At 40.4% G+C, this 25,387-nt stretch overlaps 1 protein-coding gene across 1 annotated transcript; it reads right to left on the reverse strand.

The window, feature by feature from the left end:
• Nucleotides 1–18,498: 18,498 nt before the first annotated feature.
• LOC145407806 (uncharacterized) lies at nt 18,499–22,748 on the reverse strand. Its single transcript, XM_080278666.1, has 3 exons — nt 19,215–22,748; nt 18,760–18,824; nt 18,499–18,547 (listed from the first exon to the last, which is right to left on the reverse strand). Exons 1-3 carry the CDS (start codon nt 22,746–22,748, stop codon nt 18,499–18,501), a joined length of 3,648 nt encoding a protein of 1,215 aa, XP_080134792.1.
• Between the last annotated feature and the right edge of the window lie 2,639 nt (nt 22,749–25,387).

The following is a 25,387-nucleotide window of genomic DNA, read 5'->3' on the forward strand; positions in this document are numbered from 1 at the left end:
GCAACATACATGCGACAAGTAAACTGCTCAAGTTTCTGGAACAGGTCATCAACCACATTCCATGACTGTCCCAGTTGAATGAAAGTCTCTTGGTAGGAAGTTTCCTTTCTCAGCATCTTCAGGGCATTCAGCTTTCCTCGACCAGCAAATCTGCTGACAGTGTCACAACCTGTGAAGGAGTGTAACCCAATCAGGCTGGCACACATGCTGTCTCCAAGTGAGCTGGCCCATTTCATGATGTCAACCAACCGTGTGCGATTCTGTGTCCCACATTTCTGATAGATGGGACAGGTGATGTCCTTCTGGAAACTGAGACATAGCACCATGACATCAGTGTCCTCGGCTGTGATGATAACTGCTTTTGATCCAGCATTTGCTACATGCAGTGCATGCAAGACCAGACGGGTGTCAGCTTCTTCGTGCATGGAGTTTAGCTCTGCTACTTCCTCACACTTGTCTTCTGTAAGTCTGTAGCACGTCTCCTCACAGGTCACACATAATACCTTCCTATGCAGTTTCTCTCTATACCGTGGATGTGACCACTCTTCCACCAGAAACTTGATAAGACTAGTCTTGTTGGAAGGACTGCACAGAAACTTTCTCCACTGCTGAACATGGTGTCCACCCGCATGGTTCTTGTATTGGAGAGTAGTGCCTGCACCCTGGTTCAGTCGTTCAGTATCTTTGATTGATATCTGTCGGTAGACATCAAAAATAACATCAATCCTGCCACTCTGTGTCCCCTCGTGAAGGACTTGGGTTAATACTATCTCTGCAACCTGTGCAAACGTTTTGTTGTTGCCATTCAGTTAATTTACCAGACTCATCCCATCAATGATTGCAGTAGATGGGGTTGGGATGTCATCTGCAGGAGACACGTTCTTTTCAAGCTCTCTGCCTAGTGCAGCCTTGTTTGTTTTCCTGAGAGATCCATCTGCATTTGCCAATGCCCATGGTAGTGGGCCCAAAGGATGGGCAAGGACATCCTTCATGTTCACCTTCCTGCTGTCAGCCACCACGAACATGTGGCTGAACTGGTTCCTGTCAGCCTTCAGAACCACATCCTGTGATTTCTTTCCACATGCAGTTTTTGTGCTGACATTAGAGAATGTCTTCAGATTTTGTTTGGTCATCATGTCATGGAATTTCACAGATGGTGGCTCCTCATCTAACCGTGTTTGCTTGAAAACCCGGTAAGCCTCTTCTCCTATTTCAATAGCTCTCAAGAGATCCCTGGTCACATCAGGTGGAGCCACGGTACCAGTGGAGAGGCTAACTAGGTCCATTTCATCAGGGAACATAGGATTGAGCCAGTTATTCTCCATTAGGTCAATGAAAGCCTGGACATCTGCTTCATCTTTCTTGATCCTTGGACCCTGTAGATCTGCGTGGGACAGTTTGGACCTGCCTTGACCTATCAGGTCTCTCACTTGTCTAAGGTACAAACTTCTGTATTCAGCTGTCAGGTAGTATTTGCTCACTGCTCCTGGCTTCAAGCTGAATCCTTTTGTTCCTCCAGCTGTCTGGGTGTCCTTGTTAACCGTTTCTTCTATAGCCTGGTCAACCGGGATTCGGCCAAAGGGATTGGCAGAACCCAGTTGAACTGAGAAGCCTCCTTCCATGAATTTTCTGTACACATCTGGGTGTGTGATTGGCAACTGAGACATCTGGGCATAGTAGTAGGGGAGGTATCGTGAATAATTCATCCTGTCATAAGTGAAGCACCATGGGATCATTGCTCTGATGCTTACCATGTGTAGCATCCAGTCTCCCTCCCTGGAAGCTCGGATAAGCCCTAACAAGATTTGCACCATGTCCAAGTAGGACATCCAGAAAGCGGAGAGGCTACCATTTCCACCTCTGAGGATCTCACAGTACGCTTCAAACAGTTCCAGGATGCGTGTGCATGAGTTGTTCTCCAGGACCTCATTCAAATTGGTCTGTGAGACTTCCTTACCAAGGTCATCAGTGGTCATCAGGGCCTCATCCAAATGAATCATGTCATTCATGTGGATTGCTTCCATCCATGACAGGAAACCCTTCCATGCCAATCTCATGAGAGCCTCATACATGAGCTTATGTAGTCGCACTGCCTTGTTGTACTTGCGGCCATCCATGACACCAGCAATGGAGCCCTCTGCAATTACACCAGACTCAGTACAAAGGTCCCGGAATCCAGCATCTTGGAAACACTTTCCTATTATTGCCAGCATGGTGCAGATGGTGTGGAACACACCAAGCCTGATTATGATATCATTAAACTTCTCGTGGTGTTTCCATGTGATCTCTACAGCTTTTGCATACAAGGCTTGGTCAAAGACGCAAGCAATCTTTGTCAGTCCCAAGGACTGCATGATCCTCAATGACTGGTTAAGCACCTCGTTCACAGTAGACATCTGTGTCGCTGAAGCATTGATGGTAGGCAGATAACCTACATTGTCAGGGATGACCGTCATCTCACCTCGAGTCAGGATGTTGAAGCCTCTCCAGCTACTGACTGACTGGTCCTCTTGTTTTGACATACGTGCCACCACCCAGACAAGATTCTTCTTTCTGGCAAGCCGAGTCTCTGCAGTAGTATCAGCATCTGCACTTTTGCTTTGTGGTGGCCCCACCCGCTTCCCAGCGTTGTAAATTGGTAACATTGGTGAAGGTGCATCAGTGCTTTTCTTTGTTTATTTTCGTAACAGTGGGCATGGGCAGGACAGAAACTGGGTTGGCTGACTTTGCTTGCACAGCAATCCCATTGACTCAATGAGATGTACCCTCACCACTGACAGTTTCTTCAAGGCGATCAATATTGTCCCAGGCTAGTGTTGTGAATAAGCCAGGATGGATGTTATTTGGTAGGGCAATGTCAGTCCCTGATAATGTGAGTTTCTGAAGACACAAGGATGTGTCAATCTCTTCCATCTGTGAATAGGAGACACTGTGTCCAAGTCGGTTCAGGATGTTTATCAGCTCCACATTCCCGGTCAGTGACTTAACACTGAATGGCACAATGATGTGCTTGGAAGGCTTGATCTTTCCACATGTTACTGCATATACAATGTCCTGACCAAATGACTGCAGAAGTCGTTGAACTCTCTGTGATGCTTTATCAGGATAGTTAGATCCTGTAAGTAGATACTACAGGAAGACAGTGAGTGACTCTGGAATGGTTGGGCATTCTGATTCTGGTTTGACCTCAGGTGGCCAAGCTTGAGGTATATCTTGACTCTTGATAGCCGACCTCAATTTGATGGCAGCTTTGGCTATAACATCTTGAGCATTAGCACCTTTCAAGGTCTGTAGTTTGAGAGACTGATTTTCTTTGGCAACTTCCATGATGGACAGATTATCTGGAGTTATTAGGAGTTTTCGTTTTCCATGAGGAAAGATGTGCAAAGTTCCTGCAGACTCACTTTCTAGCTTCTGCCTTAGGTGTTTCTTGGTCGACTCTTTGACTTGAGCAATGCCTTTGGAATTCATTGAAGCAACCAGTCTAGCAGTGAGTTCAGCCATTGTCATCACTTGAGGATTACCAAACAACTCTGTCCTGATGAAATGGAATAGCTCATTGTACCACTGGTTCACAGCAGCTTCATACCTGACCTCAGCTTCATCTTCATTGACGGAAACTTCTTTCTGAACTACTTCATCCTTGGTGTAGAGTCTATAGCAGGATCTGTGGTAGTGTCCTTCGGTTGCTACAAGGTCTCTACTAACAAAAGCAAGGATTCTGCTGTCCATTTTCCTTGTGGCTGCACTTCTGATCTTTGCGTCAGCTCGCAGTTCTCGACACTGTACCAGAACGTCTCTAGTTTTCTGTCCGTTGGCGTATTTGTCGGTTTTCTCACAAAATATGCACTTGGCAACATAAATCCTAGATGTACTTTGGGCCGGCCGAGCTGCTCTTTTACATACTTTCTCTTCAGTGGAACTTCTGTCACTTGGCTGTTCTTTTGAAAGGATGCCATCAAGAAGTTTTTTCATCGTGAATATACTGCGACACTTTCTGTGATAGTAAATTCGTGGAATCTTTCTCTCAGGAATGTCTTTTGCCAGCTCCAGAACTGGTGCATGGTTTCTTATCTGAGCTGCTCTGGGCAGAGTTCTCCAGGATTCAACAGTCTGTGGTGAAACCAGCTTGTCGGTGTCATCAGAACTATGGATGATGCATTCCACCCATGGACGCTTTGGTTGTGGTGGACTGTTACTTGCTTCTTCCCCTGTGGCCATCTTCAGTCAGTTTTCATCTGAAACATAAGAACAGGCTCTATTAACCACAATATTTTATAATACATATGCCTTTAAATTATAATTAGTAGGATAATAAGTCATACTGGACAATCACGTTCCATATTTGTGGCATATATATATATATATATATATATATATATATATATATATATATATATATATATATATATAGATAGATAGATAGATAGATATATATAGATAGATAGATAGATAGATATATATATATATATATATATATATATATATATATAGATATAGATAGATAGATAGATAGATAGATAGATAGATTGAGAGATATAGATATAGATAGAAAGATAAATAGATAGATAATTATATATATATATATATATATATATATATATATATATATATATATATATATATATATATATTATATGCATTTTTTTCATGTTGTGTCATTTGTAAACATTTTAGAGAAACACTACACCCTAGTAACAAAAGATAATTCAGCTATTCTCTATTATCGATCGCACGCCCCTTTAGGCCCCCTTTTTATATGAAAAGCTACTGGTATGGAAAGGTTATCATATATATTTTTACTTCCGTTGATGTAGCAAGTAAAATGGCACCATTCAAGTTTTGCCACCTTGTATGGTACCGACATCTGGTTTGGCCCATGGACTAATATGATGAAAAGGCAACAGGCATAAAAATTAAATTAAGTAAAAATGACGGTCAGAGCACAAGAGCAGCGTATCAGGCCATGAAGGAGTTAACTGGAACTGAAAAGAGAAGGAAGGAAAGATAGAGATAGAAATGGTAATTTGATGACTAAAGATCTGGATATAAAAGGAAGGTGGAAGAAGCATTTTGAATCTGTTCTAAATAGACCAATCCCAGCTGAAGAGGACATTTTGCCAGCCGAGAGAGATTTGCAGATAGAAACAGGGGATATAACCTTGGAAGAGGTAGCAAAATATATAAAGGAGTTAAAGAATTTTAAGGCCGCAGGAAAGGATGGAATATTTCCTGAAATGCTTAAGGTGGAAAATGATGAGTTGATGAATGCACTTTTGAAACTTTTTAATGTGGCTTGGGATAATGGTTGAATTCCAGAAGAGTCGAAAAATGGAGTGATTATAAAAATACCAAAAAAGGGAGATTTAAGTGTGTGTGGCAATTGGAGGGGGATAACTTTGACACCTGTAGTTGCAAAAGTCTTTTCCAAAATCTTGTTGAACAGAATAGAGCCAGTAATTGATAAAATTATAAGAGAAGAACAAGCCGGTTTTAGAAAGGGTCGAGGTTGTAATGATCAGATTTTTATTGTAAGGCATCTAATGCAACAAGCTAATGAGATGAAAATGCCACTTAGTATGTGTTTTGTGGATTTTGACAAGGCGTTTGATAGTGTTTCACGTGGAGCTATGTTGAAAATTATGAGATTCTATGGTATATCAGAAAAGTTTGTAAACATTATTAGAAGCCTGCATGAAGGTACTTTTTGTAAGGTAATGGTGGGTGGTTCTTTGAGTGATCCATTTGAAGTTAGGTCAGGAGTAATTCAAGGAGTTCTTTCGCCATTGCTGTTTGTATTGAGTATGAATTATGTTATGAGAAAGGTTGTAAGGAGAAACAGGCGCAGGAATTAACTGGAAAGAAAATAAGAAGCTGATGGATTTGAACTATGCTGATGATATTGTACTGATTTGCGGAAATATTTACGAGATGCAGAGGGTGCTTGATTGTCTGATGGAGGAAGGAGAAAAAGTGGGATTGGTAATAAATTGTGGAAAGACTGAAATTATTAATATGAACGTGGAGAACCAAATCGATTGTGTAATTGGGAATAATGTGGTGAAGAATGTAGAAAACTTTAAATATCTAGGAACAATTGTATCATCTAATGGATCATTAAACAATGAAATTGAGGAGAGGATTAGACAGGCTTGGCGAGCTGTTGGAATGTTGAAATCTGTTTGGAATAATAATATGCTTTCGGTACATACTAAAGTGAAAATTTACAAGTCCATGGTTAGACCAATTTTAATTTATGGGCATGAGTCGTGGTACAGTACAATTGCAACAGATCAGAAAGTATTAGGATTTGAGAATAAAATACTGAGAAGGATTCTTGGGGTAAAGTGGCAAGACAGAGTTACAAATGAAAGAGTAAGGGATATTACGAGAGTGGAACCAGTTAATGAATATGTGAGACTGTCTCGCTCGAAGTGGCTGGAGCACACATATAGAAAAGAAGGCAGTTTAATACAGGATGTGCCAGAGTGGACTGCTAGAGGAAGAAGAGGTAGAGGTAGGCCGAGGGAAACCTAGTTGAGGACATTGAAAAGGGAAGCAGGAGAGGAGTGTTGGTGGGACCTGAAGGAGATGGCAAGAGACAAATATTGGTGGAGAGAGTTCATCAAGGCCCTATGCATCCCATGGGGTGCCACAGGAAATTATATCTATCTATCTATCTATATATATATACATATATATATATATATATATATATATATATATATATATATATATATATATATATATATATATATATATACTTACTGTATATATATATTTTCGTTTTCGTTTTCGTTTTTTAAAGGCTCCAACATGCTTGCATGCGTTGGCCTTGGTCACCAAATGGCGGCTCTCCATGCTGCACGATCCATTGCAGCCTCCCTGGTCAGTCCCTTAACCCTGAGGTCACACTTAATGACCTTGCCCCATGTCTTTCTCGGTCTACCCCTCATAACCCCACCCCCAATATTAACAATTCTCACCTTCCGCATCCAATTATCATCCCCCATCCTCTCCACATGTCCAAACCATCTCAATCTACCTCTCCTCATCACAACACCAGTACACTCCAGTCCCATCCTACCTCTCAACTCTTCCATCGTAAACCCAGCCCCCCCAGACCTTGGACGCAGGGACGCACTACACATCCACCTAATCATTGTCATTTTCTGTACGTCTGAGCCGGCGAATATCCTCCTCCTTTACTGCCCAGGTGTCGCTACCATACAGCATTACACTCCTAACACATACTGCATACAAAGACCCCTTAGCACGTAGGGAGAGTCCTCTCAATGTCAGGAGAGGCGAAAGCTCCCTGAACTTCTTCCAACCACTTCTTACCCTAGCCACAGGGTATATATATATATATATATATATATATATATATATATATATATATATATATATATTGTGTGTGTGTAATGACCCTTTATAGTGTATGGTTATTTTTGAGGATTTAGTGAAAATTCTCTCTCTCTCTCTCTCTCGTCCGGGCTTCGTCTATTACTTTAATGATGACAATTTTTGTTTCCCTCGTCATTTCTTTCAGCTTTTCCGCTGCGTCTAGTTCACTGACCCATTTCTTCTACTCTAAACCCTCACCTCCCTCCCTGATTCTCTGTCTCTGTCTCTGTCTGTCTGTCTGTCTGTCTCTCTCTCTCTCTCTCTCTCTCCATGAATCTCACTTGCCTTTACTCTAGTTTTTCTTTCTCCCTGACCCGATTCTATATCTCCCTGTGTCCTATATAGAATTTTCTTGCTTCGCCCTGCCTTCTTCTTCTCTCCTCTACGGTCTACTTCCCTAACATCTTTTCTCACTTCCTTACCTCCTCCCCACATCAGCGCTCCTGCTTCCTCACCCACTCCATCCCTCTCTCCTTCTCTTCCCTTCGTCTTCCCTCATTGACGTGTCTCCCTCCTTCACACCTTTCTTACCTGATCTTTTCTCCCTCAGTTCCTCTCTGCCTCCCCTTAAACCCCTATCTTTCTTATTGTTTTTCCTCTGTTCTCACGTCGAACACCTACGTTATTTATAGATAGATAGGATAGATAGATATAGATATAGATATACGAGTATATGCACGGTAATCATTGATATACTCCTAATTACCATTGTGAACCTCCTCTCCCAGTTCCACATAGAATGAGAGGGCTTGTGTGCGGCGCTGTTTTGACATCATTAGTCACGTCATTCAGAGCTGCTATTATTGTTATGGACCCCGACATTCACTCATTACTGCTCCCAATCCAACCCCAACCCCACGTCATTCAGAGCTGCTATTATTGTTATGGACCCCGACATTCACTCATTACTGCTCCCAATCCAACCCCAACCCCACGTCATTCAGAGCTGCTATTATTGTTATGGACCCCGACATTCACTCATTACTGCTCCCAATCCAACCCCAACCCCACTCACTCCTCGCGTCAGTCTCACCTGTTCATAACAAAGCAATTGTTTTATTTCTGACATGGTTCCTGCCTAACTTATTGCTCATTATTGTATTCTTCACTCATTACTACTCCCCCTCCTCTCTACTCACTCTTGATCTGAGCCTTACTTATTTGTTACTAAGCTGCTGTTGCATTTCTGACCAAGCTTCTGACTTATTTCTGACGGTTGCTGATTCATCTCGGACCTACTAACTGAACTTTATCCCATAGCTCTATCTGTTTTCCCATTCCTGACCCAGTCTTCATGTAGCTACTGATCTATTCTTGACCCACCTACTGACGCACCTACCGAACCATTCTTGACCCATCTACTGACCCATCTATTACCTGTTCCTCCATCCCTATCCCGGATAACAAACTCAACTGTAACCCAGATCCTGGCGTACTTTCTCTTTCTCCTGGCACAGTAAACTGGCTGTATTTAACTTTTTCTTCGACGGATTCCACCAATTAACCCTTGAAAAGTAGCGCTGTCAGCGTCACGTGCCTACTAGCGATGTCTGGAATCCCAGACAAACTTTGGGGGTAGAAATATACATATAGGAATGGTACAGTTTATTTCAAAAATTTTTCACTTAAATTAGATGCTAATCTTAACTCTAGGAACTATGAACTAAATGTATTTAACTAAAACAACATTATAAAAAAAAATAAAACAAAAAATATGTTAAAAAAAATATTCTACATCCTTGTAATCTTTTCACTACTGCCAGCCACAGTGTTGCCTGATGGTGATGACTTGTGCCACACATGAAGTCCAGACGTCCCCCGATATGCTCCAGTTAGTTTTTCTGAATCCTGAAAAAATCTATTTTTCCTGGGAGAAAATTCGACATATGTTTCGTAGGCACAGTCACAAGGTCCTATTTTAATAGAGTTGTACGGAATACCGGACAATTGGCTACAGCACATGAGAAAAAAACGGGAGCAACACGAACACACCTCACACACACAGGACAGAGTACAAACTGAAATGTCATGGCAGCTGAGCGCCGTAGGCCTTGGAGCGTCTCCTCCACAACGCAAAGTAGGCCTAAATTCGGAATCCCGGACATCGCTACTGAATCCCGGGAAGGCTCATTAGAATTCATAAGGTGACATGGGGAGCGTGATGAGGCCACTTTTGTACCCATGTTTGTGGCCTGTTGTGGTGGTGTCTGGGATGGTATAGTGTGAGGTGTTTGGGATGGTGTGGGTGTTTGTGGTGTGATTGGTGGTGTTTGGAATGGTGCAGGGTATATGTGGAATGCGATGGTATTTTGTGATAACTGTGGTTTCCTGGATGGTGTCGGACTGATGCAGCGTGTCTGTGGTCTGTTGGATCGTGTTTGTGATGTGTTGTGATAGTGTTTGGGATAGTATGAGGTGTTTGTCAAGAGGGACGACGGTATTTATGGTGTACTGGTTTGGTGTAAAGTGTTTGATGTGGTGGAGGTTGCTTGTTGAAGGGTACTATGGATTTTGTGATGTTTTTGGTGTACTGGGTGGTGTGTGGGGTAGTGTAGGTTGTTTAAGGAGATGCAGTGGTGTTTGTGGTGTCTGGGATTGTGAAGAGTGTTTGTGCAAAGGTGGCATTTTTCTGTGGTGTGCTGTGGTTTGTGTGATATTGGTGAGATTTTTTTTTTTTTTTTTTTTGGGGGGGGGTGAGGGAAGAGAATTTGCGATTGTGAGTGTGAGTGATGACCGCAGATGTGTTTTCGTAGGACTTGCGGTGTGTTGTGTTGGTGTCTGTGCTGTGTGGTCATGTTTGTGTGTTGTGTTGGAGATGAAGACATGATACTAGGGGTCTTGTGGTCGTGGCGAGGGTGGTGTGTTGGGGTTGTGGTTATGACAGTGATGTGTTTTCCGTAATGGCATTGGTAGTGTGGTTTTACAGTGATGGTATACTGTAATGGTAGCTGTGGTGTTTTTATGGTGATGGTATTATGATGGTAGGAGTGGTGGTGTGTTGTATTGGTAATGGAGTTGTCTTTTTTTCACCCAAGTCTCACCAAACTTTTTTTCTCTCTTGGCACCATTTTATCCTCGTTCTGGCAAGTCATGAATACTAATATCTTCACAATTTTTGTATTAATAAAGTAAAAAATTAATGTTTCTCTTCCCTGGTTCTACATACAAAACATTCCATTTTCTCATGGGAGGTAGGGTGTTGGTAATTATGTTGATGATGACCAAAATAATAAAGATGTTGCTGACACTGAGGATAATGCAGTTCATGATAACCATATTACTGATGCTGATTAATAATAATACTGTTGGTGATAAGGATAACCATAATAATGTTGATAACCATAATAATGATAAGAATGATAATAATGACGACAATGATGATGGTGGTGGTGGTGGTGAAGATGACACGGCAATAGTGATGATGGTTGAAATAAATCACATTAGGCAGAAAAGAGAAAATATATAAAAATGAAAATATACCGCCGAAAGATATTGTGCCTTGTTTTGTTCTTAATTCAGTATTAGACAAAAAATCATTCTTATTCGTGATCTTAGTTGTTGGAAAAAGTTGATTGTGGATTATCACTCCGTTATTTTGTGTACCTGTTGCCTGTTTTACAAAATAACTCAATTAAAATAGTAAAAGAGTATATGCACGGTTGTTGACATACATACTAAGCTACTGTATGTTACTGTATAATGATGTCACGTCGTAATGACTACAAAATCTGGGAACGGATGCACTAACGCGTCCCCGTAATGTTACCGTTAGGGTGCCACCGCTACGGTCCACGTGCGATGGTTGGTGTTTTGCTATGAGCCAACATTTCTCCCACCATCGTACGGTAACCATAAAGCTAAGTGCGGGGAAGAACTCGCTATGCTTTGGGGAATTTTCCCCCGCTCAGCTGATGATCTCTTTGACCAATCACAACGCAGGATGATTCTCTGCTTAGAAGCTCAACCAGTCACTGTGTTTGGTGACACTAACCTCTCTCAGGTGACGAGAACTCAAAACAAAACAAGGGACAGGCACTCTCACATTTGAATGAAATATATTAAATGTTTATCAGTTTGAAAAGTGCAGAGTGAACAGAAAACATTCCTTACATTATTACCAGCACAATTACTGCTGCATGTTGTGCAGCAGTACTGTACATCACTGTTCCTATAAAATTATACATTAATGTACATTACTTTCAGTGTAGTGTACACACTGTATTTCTCATATATATATATATATATATATATATATATATATATATATATATATATATATGTTGCCAGATGCCTCAATCCCGTTTGGGGTGGCCACATCCAAATCCCCTCCACGTCGCCCTGTCCCCCGCCATTTCACTGCCATGCTCCCAACTTACACTCCCCTCTCTCAAATACCTCTCCACCCCATCCCTTCATCTCATCCTCGGCCTCCCCCTCCCTCTTCCCCACTCCACCTTACTCACATGCACTCTCTTCATCAGTCTTTCACCATCCATCCTCTCCACATGGCCAAACCACCTCAGTGTGTCCCTCATAACGCTTCCTATCACATCCACATCCACACCACAACGCCCCTTTATATCCTCATTCGTCAGCCTGTCTCTCCATGTGACTCTACAGGCTCCTCTTAAATAACTCATTTCCACTGCTCTCACTCTTGACTTGTGTTCTTCCAACAACGTCCAAGCTTCACTTCCATACGTTAGAATTGGTATCACAATACTGTCATGTAGTAACTTTATCACTTCCATGCTCACTTCCTTGTTTCTAATCACTGTTTTCAAGGAACCAGCAACCTTTCTTCGCTGCTGTACCCTTTCAAGCACTTCACCCTCCAAACCTCAATCCTTACTCATCACACTACCCAAGTACTTAAACGTACTCACATTTTCCAATTCCTGACCATCCAAACTTCCTGTACAGTACAGTCACTGACTTCACCTCTCTCAAAGATCATCACTTTATTCTTCCTTACATTCACCTTTAGATTCCGTTTCTTACACACTCTCCCAGACTCATCCACCAAGCCTTGTAGCTCCCCTTCGCCTTCACTCAACAATACAATATCATCTGCAAACAACAGTACAGAGTTTCCAAACACTACCCTCTCTCACCAGGGCCACTCCAACATCCACTACCCTACCTTGTACCTCTTTTATTACCCCATCCAGTGGTGGGCAGTGCAAATGAAGAAGGACCTTGCGCAAGCGCAAAGCACAATCCACAGTTCACTACCTTGCGCAAGCGCAAATGCGCAATCTGACAAATATTTAGCTTGCACAACGTTGCAAAGTGCAAGCGCAAACGATTTGCATATATGTTTGGGAATTACCGAAAAATATTGAGTTATTTAAATAAAACAGCACACCTACTTACTTTTATTTTTTATTATTATATTCTATTTTTTGTAACTTGCGCAAGTAGCAACCTGCCCACCACCCGCGGTGACTGAGGTACAGTAGGTCATTGTCCGGGAAAAACAGCCTATATTTACCAAGGCATTGGCAAAGATCACGTGATTACTGTATCATCAACTCTCTCTCTCTCTCTCTCTTTCCGACAGAGGAGGGAGGGAATGGAGAATAAGAGAGAGAGGAGGGAAGGAATGGAGAATAAGAGAAAGAAGAGGGACGAAGTTTATGCCTTATCTCCTCACTCAGAGGGACGCTCCTTTGCCATTCCCGCGTATTTATTTATTTTTTTTTTCTCTCTCTCTCTCTCTCATAATAATGCTCTTTCTCTCTCTCTGTTGTCTTGTCAAGACAGTTTATTTAATAATTCAATACAGATATACAATAGCATATGTAATTCGTTACAAAAATAAAAAATCATGAAAACCGAGTATTTATATCAAATATCCACAGCCTAATAAAGTATTAGGCTGTGGATATTTGATTTAAATAATATGTTTTAATGGTTTTATAAGGAATTGCATATGCTAATCTTAATAAATAATGTATATTTATTATCATTTACTAATAATAGTAATATAAAAATATTAAAAATACATTATCTGTTGAAGCATATTAATGCTACTACCCCCTTCCCTCCCGCCTCCCCCCACCAAGCACCAACCCACCCTCGCGACCCGCCCCAGCCTCCCTCATCCCTTGTCCAGCCATGCAGGAAGCTCCCACCACGTGTCCCCTGGAAGACCAGTGTTCCTTGGATTGCGCAGTGCGCAATCCACAGGGCAGGTGCACAAGGCAGGTGCACAAGCGCAAATTTAGTTGTGCAAGCGCAACTATGTTTGCGTTTGTGCACCTACCTTTCCATGTGTGCAAGCGCAAATTGCGCATGGTCTCGTGAGGTACACAATGCGCAAACGATATCACCTGAGCGCAAGGGTACACAATTGCGCTTTCCACAAGTGTTTGCGCACCTGCCCAGCACTGACCCCATCCATGTACAGATTGAACAACTATGGAGACATGACACATCCCTGTTTCAACCCAACCTTCAAAGAGAAAAATTCACTCAGTTCACCATCCACATGCACTGCAGCCTTAGCACCATCATACATACTCTTCACAGCATTCAACAACTTCCCATCTACTCCATATATTCTTAATACTTTCCACAATCCTTGTCTATCTACCATGTCATATGCGTTCTCCAAATCCATGAAAGCCACATACAACTTCTTTCCCTTTTCTAGAAATTTTTCCACTAAAGATCTAAGAATGAATATCTGATCTACACATCCTCTTCCCTTCCTAAAGTCTCCCTGTTTTTCTCCAACTAATTCCTCTGTTCTTTCTCTAACTCAGTCATTAAGTATCCTACCATATACTTTTCCTATTATACTGAGAAGACAAATGCCCCTATGATTACCACACGCTTCTTTTTCCCCTTTTCCTTTGTACAAGGGAATAATTATACCTGACTTCCAATCCTCAGGGACTCTACCTTCTTCCCAGGCAAATCTGCACATCTTCCACATCCATTCTACTACTATCTCTCCCCCATGCTTCAGCATTTCACCACACACTCCATCAATTCCTGGGGCTTTCCCCAATTTAACTTTCTTCATTGCTTCCACAACTTCTATCCTACTGATTTCTTCCTGTCTTCTCACCTCCCGCCTTCTCCCAGCCATTCCCCAGCCACTTATACTCGCATTACTTCCATCCTCTATGTTCAACAATTCCTTAAAGTGTTCTCTCCGTCTGCTCACTGTTTCTCCATTCTCCACTAGTAATCTACCATTTTTATCTTTCACTCCCCTGCTAACCTCACTTCCACCCTGTCTTACTCTCTTCACCTCTTTCCAGAACATTTTTTTACAGTCATTCCACTTTACACTCAAATTCCTTCCAAATTCCTCATCCACTCTCTTCTTACTCTCTCTTACTGATCACTCCCCTGCTAACCTCACTTCCACCCTGTCTTACTCTCTTCACCTCTTTCCAGAACATTTTTTTACAGTCATTCCACTTTACACTCAAATTCCTTCCAAATTCCTCATCCACTCTCTTCTTACTCTCTCTTACTGATCTTTTCACCTCTCTCTTTCTTTCTACATATAACTATTTCTTCCGCCTCTCAACTTTTCCACGCCCCTATTTCTCATCCATTCATTGTATGCTTTCTTATTTTGTGTCACAGCCTGTCTCACCTCTTCAGTCCACCAAGCTGTTCCTTGCACCCCCCTCCGTCTTCTCTTCCTCCCACACACCACATTACATGCTGCACATATATAGAATATTACAGCTACTGTATACAACACTACTACGACATTAATGTTGGTGTACATAACTAAACTGATACTACTGTACGCAGTACACTACTGTACGTGACAGTATATGAAGAAAAAAAAATGTCCGTAGTACACAAGCCCCTTGGATAAAAGCTGCAGCAAGGAAAATAAGTTTGTGTATTATTTCCCATATTTGTTTAAGAAGAGCCTATCCTGACCTAACAGCCTAAAATAACCTGCCCTAAGGTAACTGAACAACCTAGGCTAAGCTAACCTAACTTAACCCAACCTAATCTCAATCGAACAGCCTAACCTCACTTAATTAAATTTTCTAACCTAACATAAATAACTTAGCTCAACAAATATAACAACCAAACTGAGCAAGCTATCCTAAGCCACCAGAACAAGCTAATCTTAATCTGACCTCACAAGCTAAATTATCGTATCAAACCTTAACCTTGTCCAGGGACTCACATACTATTCTAGGTCATTCCCTAGTTTTGCCATAAAATACCGTATTATTCCTCTGTAACTCCCTGGAGAGGTTGGAATCCCCCCTTGAGAGTTATTTTTAATTAATAAATGATCTAAAGTTAATTCTAAAATTTAATGGCATGGAATTTTGTGGTCTTGTGGAAATTTATGGTATGTTCTGGGTATATTATGAAAATTTTTACTTTTATGTGGCGTGACAATTATTTGAGGACCCCGATTTTGTCCTTACTCTTAAAAAGCACAAATTAAAAGCCAAAAACCACCATATCTAAAACCAACAGAGAAAAGGCTTTTATGACCGTTCTGACTTTTTCTACTTATTTCTCCCTTGGAATGTCCAAATTCCCCCTGCTCCATTCCGCTAACTTAAACTAACATAAACAAACTCAACATTACCCTAAACTAAAGTTTGTCTAACCTAACAAACTAAGCCAACTTTAACCTACCCCATACCCAAAATAAACTAACATAATCTAAATAACTCATAAAAAATAATCCAGTCTAACCTAAGAGTGACCAAAGCTTAACCTAATCTAGCCTAATTCTTAAACTAATTTCACCCAACATTAACCCAACCTAAATTAGCCTAACCAGAGTTTCACAGAGCTAACCTTACTATAACCAAATCCAAAAATAAATCAACCTAACAAAAATTTATCTAATCTAACCTAAAGTTAAACCTAACCTTATTAAACTAATAAAATCTAACCCAGCACTAAGCCTGAAAGTGGTCTAAACAAAGTTAAAATTAGCTAAGTTAATCATAGCCCAGTCAAAAGATAAGCAAACCTAAGAAAAATATACCTAGTCTAACCTAAACTTAAACTAACCTAACCTAACTGTACTGGGAAAATCAAGGATGGGCCACAAGTCATAACAGCTATTTATTCCAGAAGAAGTTTCAACCTGTAATACAATAATCCAATAAAACAATGGGAACATGAATTGTAATAAAACAGAGGACAGAGTCTCAATAATGTTATAAAATTCCTATGTACACAATCTAAGGCAAATTCACTTGGCCACAATAAATCAATGCAATAAATCTATGTAGTGCAAATGTAGTATAGGTCCAGTCCTCAGTGGTAATCAAAAAGTAACACAGTGAGTAATCTATAAGCCTAATCACATCAGTAAACAAATATGAATAATAGATATGCCTACACAATAATTCCATAACAATCATATCCATAATAATTCACAATTGCATACCATAATAAAGCAAGGAAATGAAAATATATTTACCAAAGCCCAAATATTCACCCTAGGCACAACATGCCTCACCGCTATATACAACACAAAGTAATATTATTTACACTCACTTCAATGGCCACACTATCACGAGCCTCGATTCCCAGTAGGTGAGCATTCTGTCATCATCACCTTAGGCTACCACTTCTGCACACAGTTCCTGCACCGGCTGAAAGCCGCAGATAGTAAACATTCCAATCCACCATCAAACAAACCCGACAGGGGTGGATACAATTACGTTGCTTTATGTACAGTATACCACTATTATTTCCTCATGACCTAAGTATTCGCAACTCCACAATCCTATACAACTTGTACCTACCCTTATAATATGGCTCCAACAACAAGTAAATACCCAGCGTCCACCAACAACCAGCTGCAACTGAGCGGTATACATCGAAAACACCCGTCAAGTCAGCTGACTCCAAACAAATTACGCTTGAGATGCGCAATAGAAGAAAACATTTGGTGTGACTTACATTATCCATTGTTACAAAATAGTTACATATATACAGATAATACAAATACCTATCATGCTAATGATACACTCCGCCCCCCACAAGTTACAACAGGTATACCAGTAGTCTATCATAATACATACACATCGAGATTACATTTGTTCCTCTATCGGCAATAACACCACTAATCTATGTACCGATCTACTCATTACCTTACCCACATCACCATCATATCCCTTCCCTTGCCTTATTATCTTGTACCTCAAATCAACATCACGAACGGCGCCATCCCGTCCTGGATCAGCTCTAATCACCTGTGCCAGTTTCCATGCCCCTCTCACTGAGTTGCTATCTTGCACCAGAACTACATCACCCACTCTTACATTCCTTCCAGTTGTGTGCCACTTCTGCCTGATCAACATTGAAGGGAAATAGTCCCGCTGCCACCTCTTCCAAAATGAATCTACAATCTTCTGCTTAAATTCCAGCCTCCGTTTATGATCTCCACTGACCTCGTACATACCACTTGGACAGTAATTACTTGAACGGCCAAGTAACAAATCATTAGGGCAGAGGTAGCTACCTAATTCCAAGCTAAACCCAGGTTTTGTACCAATTGGTCGCTCGTTTAACAAATTGGCAATAGCAAATAAAGCAGTCTGTAATTCCCCAAAATTTAATACAGAATCTCCAATAGTAATACACAGGCTCCTTTTGACAGACTTGATCAGAGCTTCACTTGCACAATTATACCAAGGTGCATCACTAGGAATGTTAAAAGTCCATATTAACCCCTCCCTCTCACCAATACTTTCTATTTTCTTGCTAGCTGATATCAGTTGAGTCCCCTTATCCGAATATATGAACTTAGGGGCACCCCTGATAGCAGTGAATCTCTGAAATGTGGTCAAGAAATCATCGGTACTGTATCCCTCTGCCAAATCCAAATAAACTGCCCTAGTCACCAAACAATTAAATATAACTCCAAATGCTTTACCATGAGTTCTCTTCTTGACCGTGTCCCTTATTGTCAATGGCCCAAACAAATCCACTGCTGTGTGGTAAAAAGGTGGAGCAGGCTTCAATCTTTCTGTCCTCACTTGACCCATACATTGGTCTTCTATTTTCTTTGTTAACTTCCTACATACTACACATCTATTTTTGATTGTCTTTATTATCTTCCGGGCCTCAGGAACCCAAAATCTTCTCTGCAGCTTTGCCAAGGTAGTCTCTACACCTGCATGATCCACATTGTGTAAACATAATATATACAGTCTTGTTACTAGGTGGTTGGCTGGTATTAACATGTAGTATTCTTGATTCCAATTCTCTTTCAACCACTTCGATATTCTTTGTCCTACTACAATTATCCCATTTTCAAGTGTGGGACCCAATCTTTTGAATCTCACTTCCCAATCCATCATGTTTTTCTGCATCTCTCTAACCCACATTAATTCTGCTTCTGCAACATCTTTGACAGTGGGTTCTTTCAAAATACCCTTGAAGGATTTGCACTTGAACACAGTCATTAAACTACATGTAACTCTCAGTAATCTATAATAACCACTAAATTTATCAACATCAATTACTCCCAAATCAATAATGTCCTGGTTCACTTTAGCAACAGTCATGGTAATACTGATTCTATCTGTTAGTTCATCTTCACACAATTGTCTAATAGGCCATTCTGAAATTGGTAAAGTCAGAAAATTAGGTCCATTTTGCCAGGCACAGTCTTTCCCAATCTTCTCTGGATGACATGGTTTGGAAGTTAAGTCTGCAACATTCTGAACTGTATCAACCCACCACCATTCGCTTGAATCTGTTTTGACTTGTATCTCTGCTATACGTACTGCAACAAAAGTGTTAAACCCGTGAGACTCCTTTTGAATTTGTGATCTTACAATTGATGAATCAACAATGTGATACACTGATTCAAACTCCCATTTAAACTCCTTCATTATAGACTCTCTCAACCTAGCTGCCATAAGAGCACCACAAAGCTCCAAGCGAGGAACAGACAACTGTTTTACCGGTGCAATCTTATTCTTGGCCACAATCAGATTTGCATCAAACTTATCTTTACCAATCTGCCACCTTACATATGCACATGCCCCATATGCCTGCGTGCTACCATCAGAAAATATGATTAAGATGGGCTTACCAAAGGCATTAGATGGTTTCAAGGGTCTTCTGAAAGTCAAGTCTTCTAATGCATACAACTCTTTAAAGAACCTTTTCCATTCATTCACCACAGAAGCATCAAGTGGATCATCCCATTTTATTCCTCTATCATTTGAATTACCTTTGGTAATCATGGACCTCATCAAAACTTTAGCTTTCAGTACAACTGGTACAGTAAACCCCAGTGGATCATAGAGTGAAGCAATCTGACTCGATATCATTCTGCGTGTTAAAACCTCTGGAAATTTGGCTTCAATCTCACAGCACTCTAAATTTGGACCACTTCTTATCTTTCTCACTCTTGGTGAGAAATTAACATTTACTGTGAAGGAAAAATTGTCCTCCTTAGGGTTCCATTTCAGACCTAAAATCTTCTCACAATCAGAGTCTATCACATTGACATTACAATTTTCATAATGCCCACTGACTATCCAATGCTTCACCCGAAAACTTCCCAAAGTAAGTATCTCCTCCGCATTCTGTATCAAATTGAAGGCTTTCTCAACACAGTCAGTAGAATACAGTATATCATCCACATAAGCATTATTGATAATCATGTCTTGCACTTCTGGAACCTCCCCACCAAACCTTTCTACAGTGTGTCTCAAAGCCAATGTAGCTATAGTACCACTAGGCCTATCTCCAAAAGTGACTGTGGTGAGTACATAATGATCAGGTGGTCTATTGCTATCCAAGTCCCTCCACACAAATCTATGAGTGTGTTCATCTAGTGTGCTGAGTCTGACAGTATGATACATCTTCGATATGTCACCTGCTATAGCTACCGTATCTTGTCTAAATCTAAATAACACTCCAAGCAAATTATTCAAAATTTCGGGCCCCTTAGCCCAAAAGTCATTCAGCTTCTGGCCCATATAAGATGCAGAGGAGTTGAAAACGATGCGCAGGGGGGTTGAACTAGATTCTGGCTTCAACACCTCATGATGGGGAACATAATGAACTGGACCCTCGTAGTCTCTAACCTCTTCCTTACTTAGTTTCCTCGCTACTCCCCTACTAACCATATCTTCAATTTCACTTTGATATTTATTTGTATATTCGATGCCGAGTTTCTTTAATCTGATCTCTGTTGTTCTTAATCTGGCAATTGCTACTTTGAGGTTATTTTTCAGATTATTTGGGTCCTTTATCCATGGATAACTAGCTATCCAGCATTTCTGCTCTTCATTGTACACCAATCCTTCCTCAATTAACGCTAGTTCCTTTTCTTCTCTCAAACTTATGCAGTTAGGTCCAGGACAACCTCTACACATACACTTGATACATTGTGGCTCACACTTTATTCCAATTTCCTCTATGGCAAAAAATTTATCCAACGTACTCTTTAGATTATCAGCAGACTCAATGCTGATTTCATTCAGACTTGCAAAGCTTGACAGTTTATGCGTTCTTACGAGTAAATGGTTGTTAGCGTTGACTTGACCTGTATTTTCATCATATCTACCTCGGATACTGAGCCCAAACTGATTTTCTAACAACTGTAGACTCTTATTTGTTTGAACAACTCTTGGTAACAATTCACTATAATTGGCACCAATGAGCATATCAATTTCACCATGTGGGCGATTTACCTTGGATCTTGATATTCCCACAAAAAGTTCAGGCAATTTTGATAGATCAACCTTCTTGATTCTGGCTGATATCTCATTGATACCAACAGCATCCACATTCCAAACCCTACCAGTTTTGTCAGTTAAAGGCACACAATATTCTTTACTAGATTGATGTTCAATGGTATTACCTACTTTAATCATAGAAAGATTGACATTCTTCCCTTTCAATCCCAGTTTCTTTGCCATGCTATGAGTTATCAACGAAATATCAGATCCTGAATCCCATAATACAGTAACAGGTTGGTTTCCGCTATTTAATGCACTGATATTCAACAAAGTTGTAAATGTCTTCTCTGATACTACATTATGAAGAGTACCTTCCATCTTATCAGGGTGCAAAAGTGGATGATGATTACGATTACACAACCCTTGTCCTACAATCACATCACACAATTTACCCACTTTGCAGCTACGAGCTGGATGATATCCCTTCAAGCACCTAAAGCATATGCCATTATTCTTCATCATCTCAAGTCTATCTTTGCTACTAAGACCTTTGAACTTATAACAGTCTGTAATCTCATGACCCGTTGAGTTGTGTAACAAGCACCTTCCACCCCTGCTCTCTGCCTTATGGTTAGCACCTTTTACCATCTCAGTTAAGCTTACAATACATGATTCAAATTCTTTATTCTTGACCTGCTGCTCTTCACCCATCTTCTTCACCAACTTTACCAGGTCTGAATCAGTGTTATTATCAAATGTACTGTTAACATTATGTACTGCTTGTGTTACCTTATTATCACCACTACTATTTCTAATGCTAGAATTCATGTACTCCAAAACTTTCCTCTCCTTCTGCAGGACCTTCAACATCTCTGGCAACAACTTGCTAGTGACTGACACTTCTGCTTTAATGACCCATTCTCTCTTTTGAAGAGAAGGTAAAACCTTTTCAATGTGACTGACAACGTTGGCTATGTTAAGTTCATCCGATAGATTTACCTTTTTCAGATCTAACCAACACTGCTCAACCTGGTCTACCATTTTAATGAATCCTTTGGTGTCATCATCAGTAATCTTCTTTAAAGACTTGAGATCACTTATCACTAAATCCACAATCTTTCTTGAATTTCCAAATTTATCATCCAGTCGCTGAAACATTTCCTCATAGTTACCCTCAGAGCCCTTTACTGCCTGTAGTGCTTCACCACCAAGACACATTTTAAGAGCATATGGATCAGTACCATACATACTTTTGACAAGATTCTTATAATCCTCTTTAAAGGTAGGGTAGTCTCTCAGATTACCTTCAAACTTAGGTGGCTCAAATTTCTTTACTTTAACTTTAGGTTTATCCATGGCTTTCTGGTCATTCTCAATTTTACCTATTTTTACACATAAATCATTCTTAACTCTTTCACAGTCTAAAATGTATTTCTGGGCTTCCTGTTCCACATTGTCATTTAGATTATTGTCACATATGAAAGTTAGCAGTTCATCACTTTTACTCTCCAAGCATTTGAATGCTTCCAACACTTCATCACAGTTCCTCTTTAACACTGTTAAATGATCACCTCTATCCAATCCTTCCTCACACAATGTTACCTTCCTGGTGAATTTTCCTTTGGTGGTGCCCCTCTGTCTCTTCAAGGCATCATATTCCTCTTGCACCCCCATGGTGGTTGAAGTTGAAATGTACTGGGAAAATCAAGGATGGGCCACAAGTCATAACAGCTATTTATTCCAGAAGAAGTTTCAACCTGTAATACAATAATCCAATAAAACAATGGGAACATGAATTGTAATAAAACAGAGGACAGAGTCTCAATAATGTTATAAAATTCCTATGTACACAATCTAAGGCAAATTCACTGGGCCACAATAAATCAATGCAATAAATCTATGTAGTGCAAATGTAGTATAGGTCCAGTCCTCAGTGGTAATCAAAGTAACACAGTGAGTAGTCTATAAGCCTAATCACATCAGTAAACAAATATGAATAATAGATATGCCTGCACAATAATTCCATAACAATCATATCCATAATAATTCACAATTGCATACAATAATAAAGCAAGGAAATGAAAATATATTTACCAAAGCCCAAATATTCACCCTAGGCACAACATGCCTCACCGCTATATACAACACAAAGTAATATTATTTACACTCACTTCAATGGCCACAGCATCACGAGCCTCGATTCCCAGTAGGTGAGCATCCTGTCATCATCACCTTAGGCTACCACTTCTGCACACAGTTCCTGCACCGGCTGAAAGCCGCAGATAGTAAACATTCCAATCCACCATCAAACAAACCCGACAGGGGTGGATACAATTACGTTGCTTTATGTACAGTATACCACTATTATTTCCTCATGACCTAAGTATTCGCAACTCCACAATCCTATACAACTTGTACCTACCCTTATAATATGGCTCCAACAACAAGTAAATACCCAGCGTCCACCAACAACCAGCTGCAACTGAGCGGTATACATCGAAAACACCCGTCAAGTCAGCTGACTCCAAACAAATTACGCTTGAGATGCGCAATAGAAGAAAACATTTGGTGTGACTTACATTATCCATTATTACAAAATAGTTACATATATACAGATAATACAAATACCTATCATGCTAATGATACACTAACCTTGATCTTAAATTACCCTATCTTGAAATGGTACCTTAAAAAGAGACTTTTGTTATATGGGCTTCACCTATTAGGCTATTCTCCCAGGGTATTTCGTCCTGACAATGTACACTGTTGTACAACATGACACATTATACTACTGTACAGCACTACACCTTACAGCATTACACATTAACATTACTGTATACTACTGTAGGCTACAACACTAAAACACATTATTATTTTGTACAACATTATAGCATACTTTAATACTGTAAAATACTAATATACACTATAGTACTACACAACACTAATGTACTGTACACTAAAATACTGTACAACACTAATATACACATGATACAGTAGAAGACTAACGTACACTAATCCTGAAACCACTAATTTACGATGTTGCACAATACACTGCACTGTATAATGTTGTATAGCACCTCTATAAACTACCCAATATAGTAAAATAATTGGTTTACATAAGAGAGAATGCTTAATTCGGTTTATTTCCGGGTGGCTGAAAGATACGGGAGACATTCTGGTGGTCGGGCCCACCTTTAACGGCGATCGTAACTCCGGCTCCCGTAAGGTCTCCGAAAGTGTTTAGTACATACAAACATTTGACGTCGCTTCCTTTTCCCCAGCCCGTAGCAAGTTACAGGACCACAACTGTGTTAGTTCATCCGGCCCCTGAATTCCAGAGTTATCCGATTGTTATAACTCAGTATTCAAGACGGAAACATGACAATTTTAGGCCAAGTTAGAGGAAAAGGAGTGTAGCTAAACTGCAATATATATATATATATATATATATATATATATATATATATATATATATATATATATATATATATATATATACCATACTTAATTAACCGAAAATCACCTCTGTTATTATTGGAGTTAAGTGATGCACTGGCAGTTCCACAAAGCACTAGGCAGACAGTTATTAAATCCCCATATACAATAAAAGCATTGTATGTCAGCTGGTGATGTCAGTGTGTATCAAAGGTTGTCACTGATTAATTACCGGCCCTGGGTATATAAAGAGATTTATTTGTGTTTCTTGGTCTACCTATTTCTCTCTCTCTCTCTCTCTCTCTCTCTCTCTCTCTCTCTCTCGTACTGGTTATGTTAACCCTTTCAGTCTGTTCCATACATTTTTTTTTTTTTACTGTCAAACAAGTACATTCAGGTTACGAGTAACTTTTCGAACTAGCAGGATTAAATAAGGCCTTCACTTACCCCTCCACGACAAGAGGTCTCCCCCAAACCGTATTAAATCTTCTGTTCGTTGGCCTGAATAATATAACACGCAAGGCGACTGGAAGGGGATACCACTTCACTCTTCCATCTCGTCCTCGGTCTTCCTCTCATGATTCTTCCCCACGTTACAGCCACATTTAATTTTCTCAGCATCCTCTTACCTCGATAAAGCTGCTTGTTTTCCATCACCTTTCCTGCTGTCTGTCTGTCTGTCTGTCTGTCTCTCTCTCTCTCTCTCTCTCTCTCTCTCTCTCTCTCTCTCTCTCTCTCTCTCTCTCTCTCTCCTTGAGACCTCTTTTCTCCCTCTCTTTCCCCCTATCCCTGTTTCCCCCTTCCCCTCCCTCACCCTATCCCTCTCCCCCTCTCTCCTCCTCCTCACTCGCCATAAACAGGCCATTCACACCCGAGGG

This window comes from Coenobita brevimanus, chromosome 74, assembly GCF_032717465.1.
Source record: "Coenobita brevimanus isolate Jiangsu-jjx chromosome 74, ASM3271746v2, whole genome shotgun sequence".
Lineage (NCBI taxonomy): Eukaryota > Metazoa > Arthropoda > Malacostraca > Decapoda > Coenobitidae > Coenobita > Coenobita brevimanus.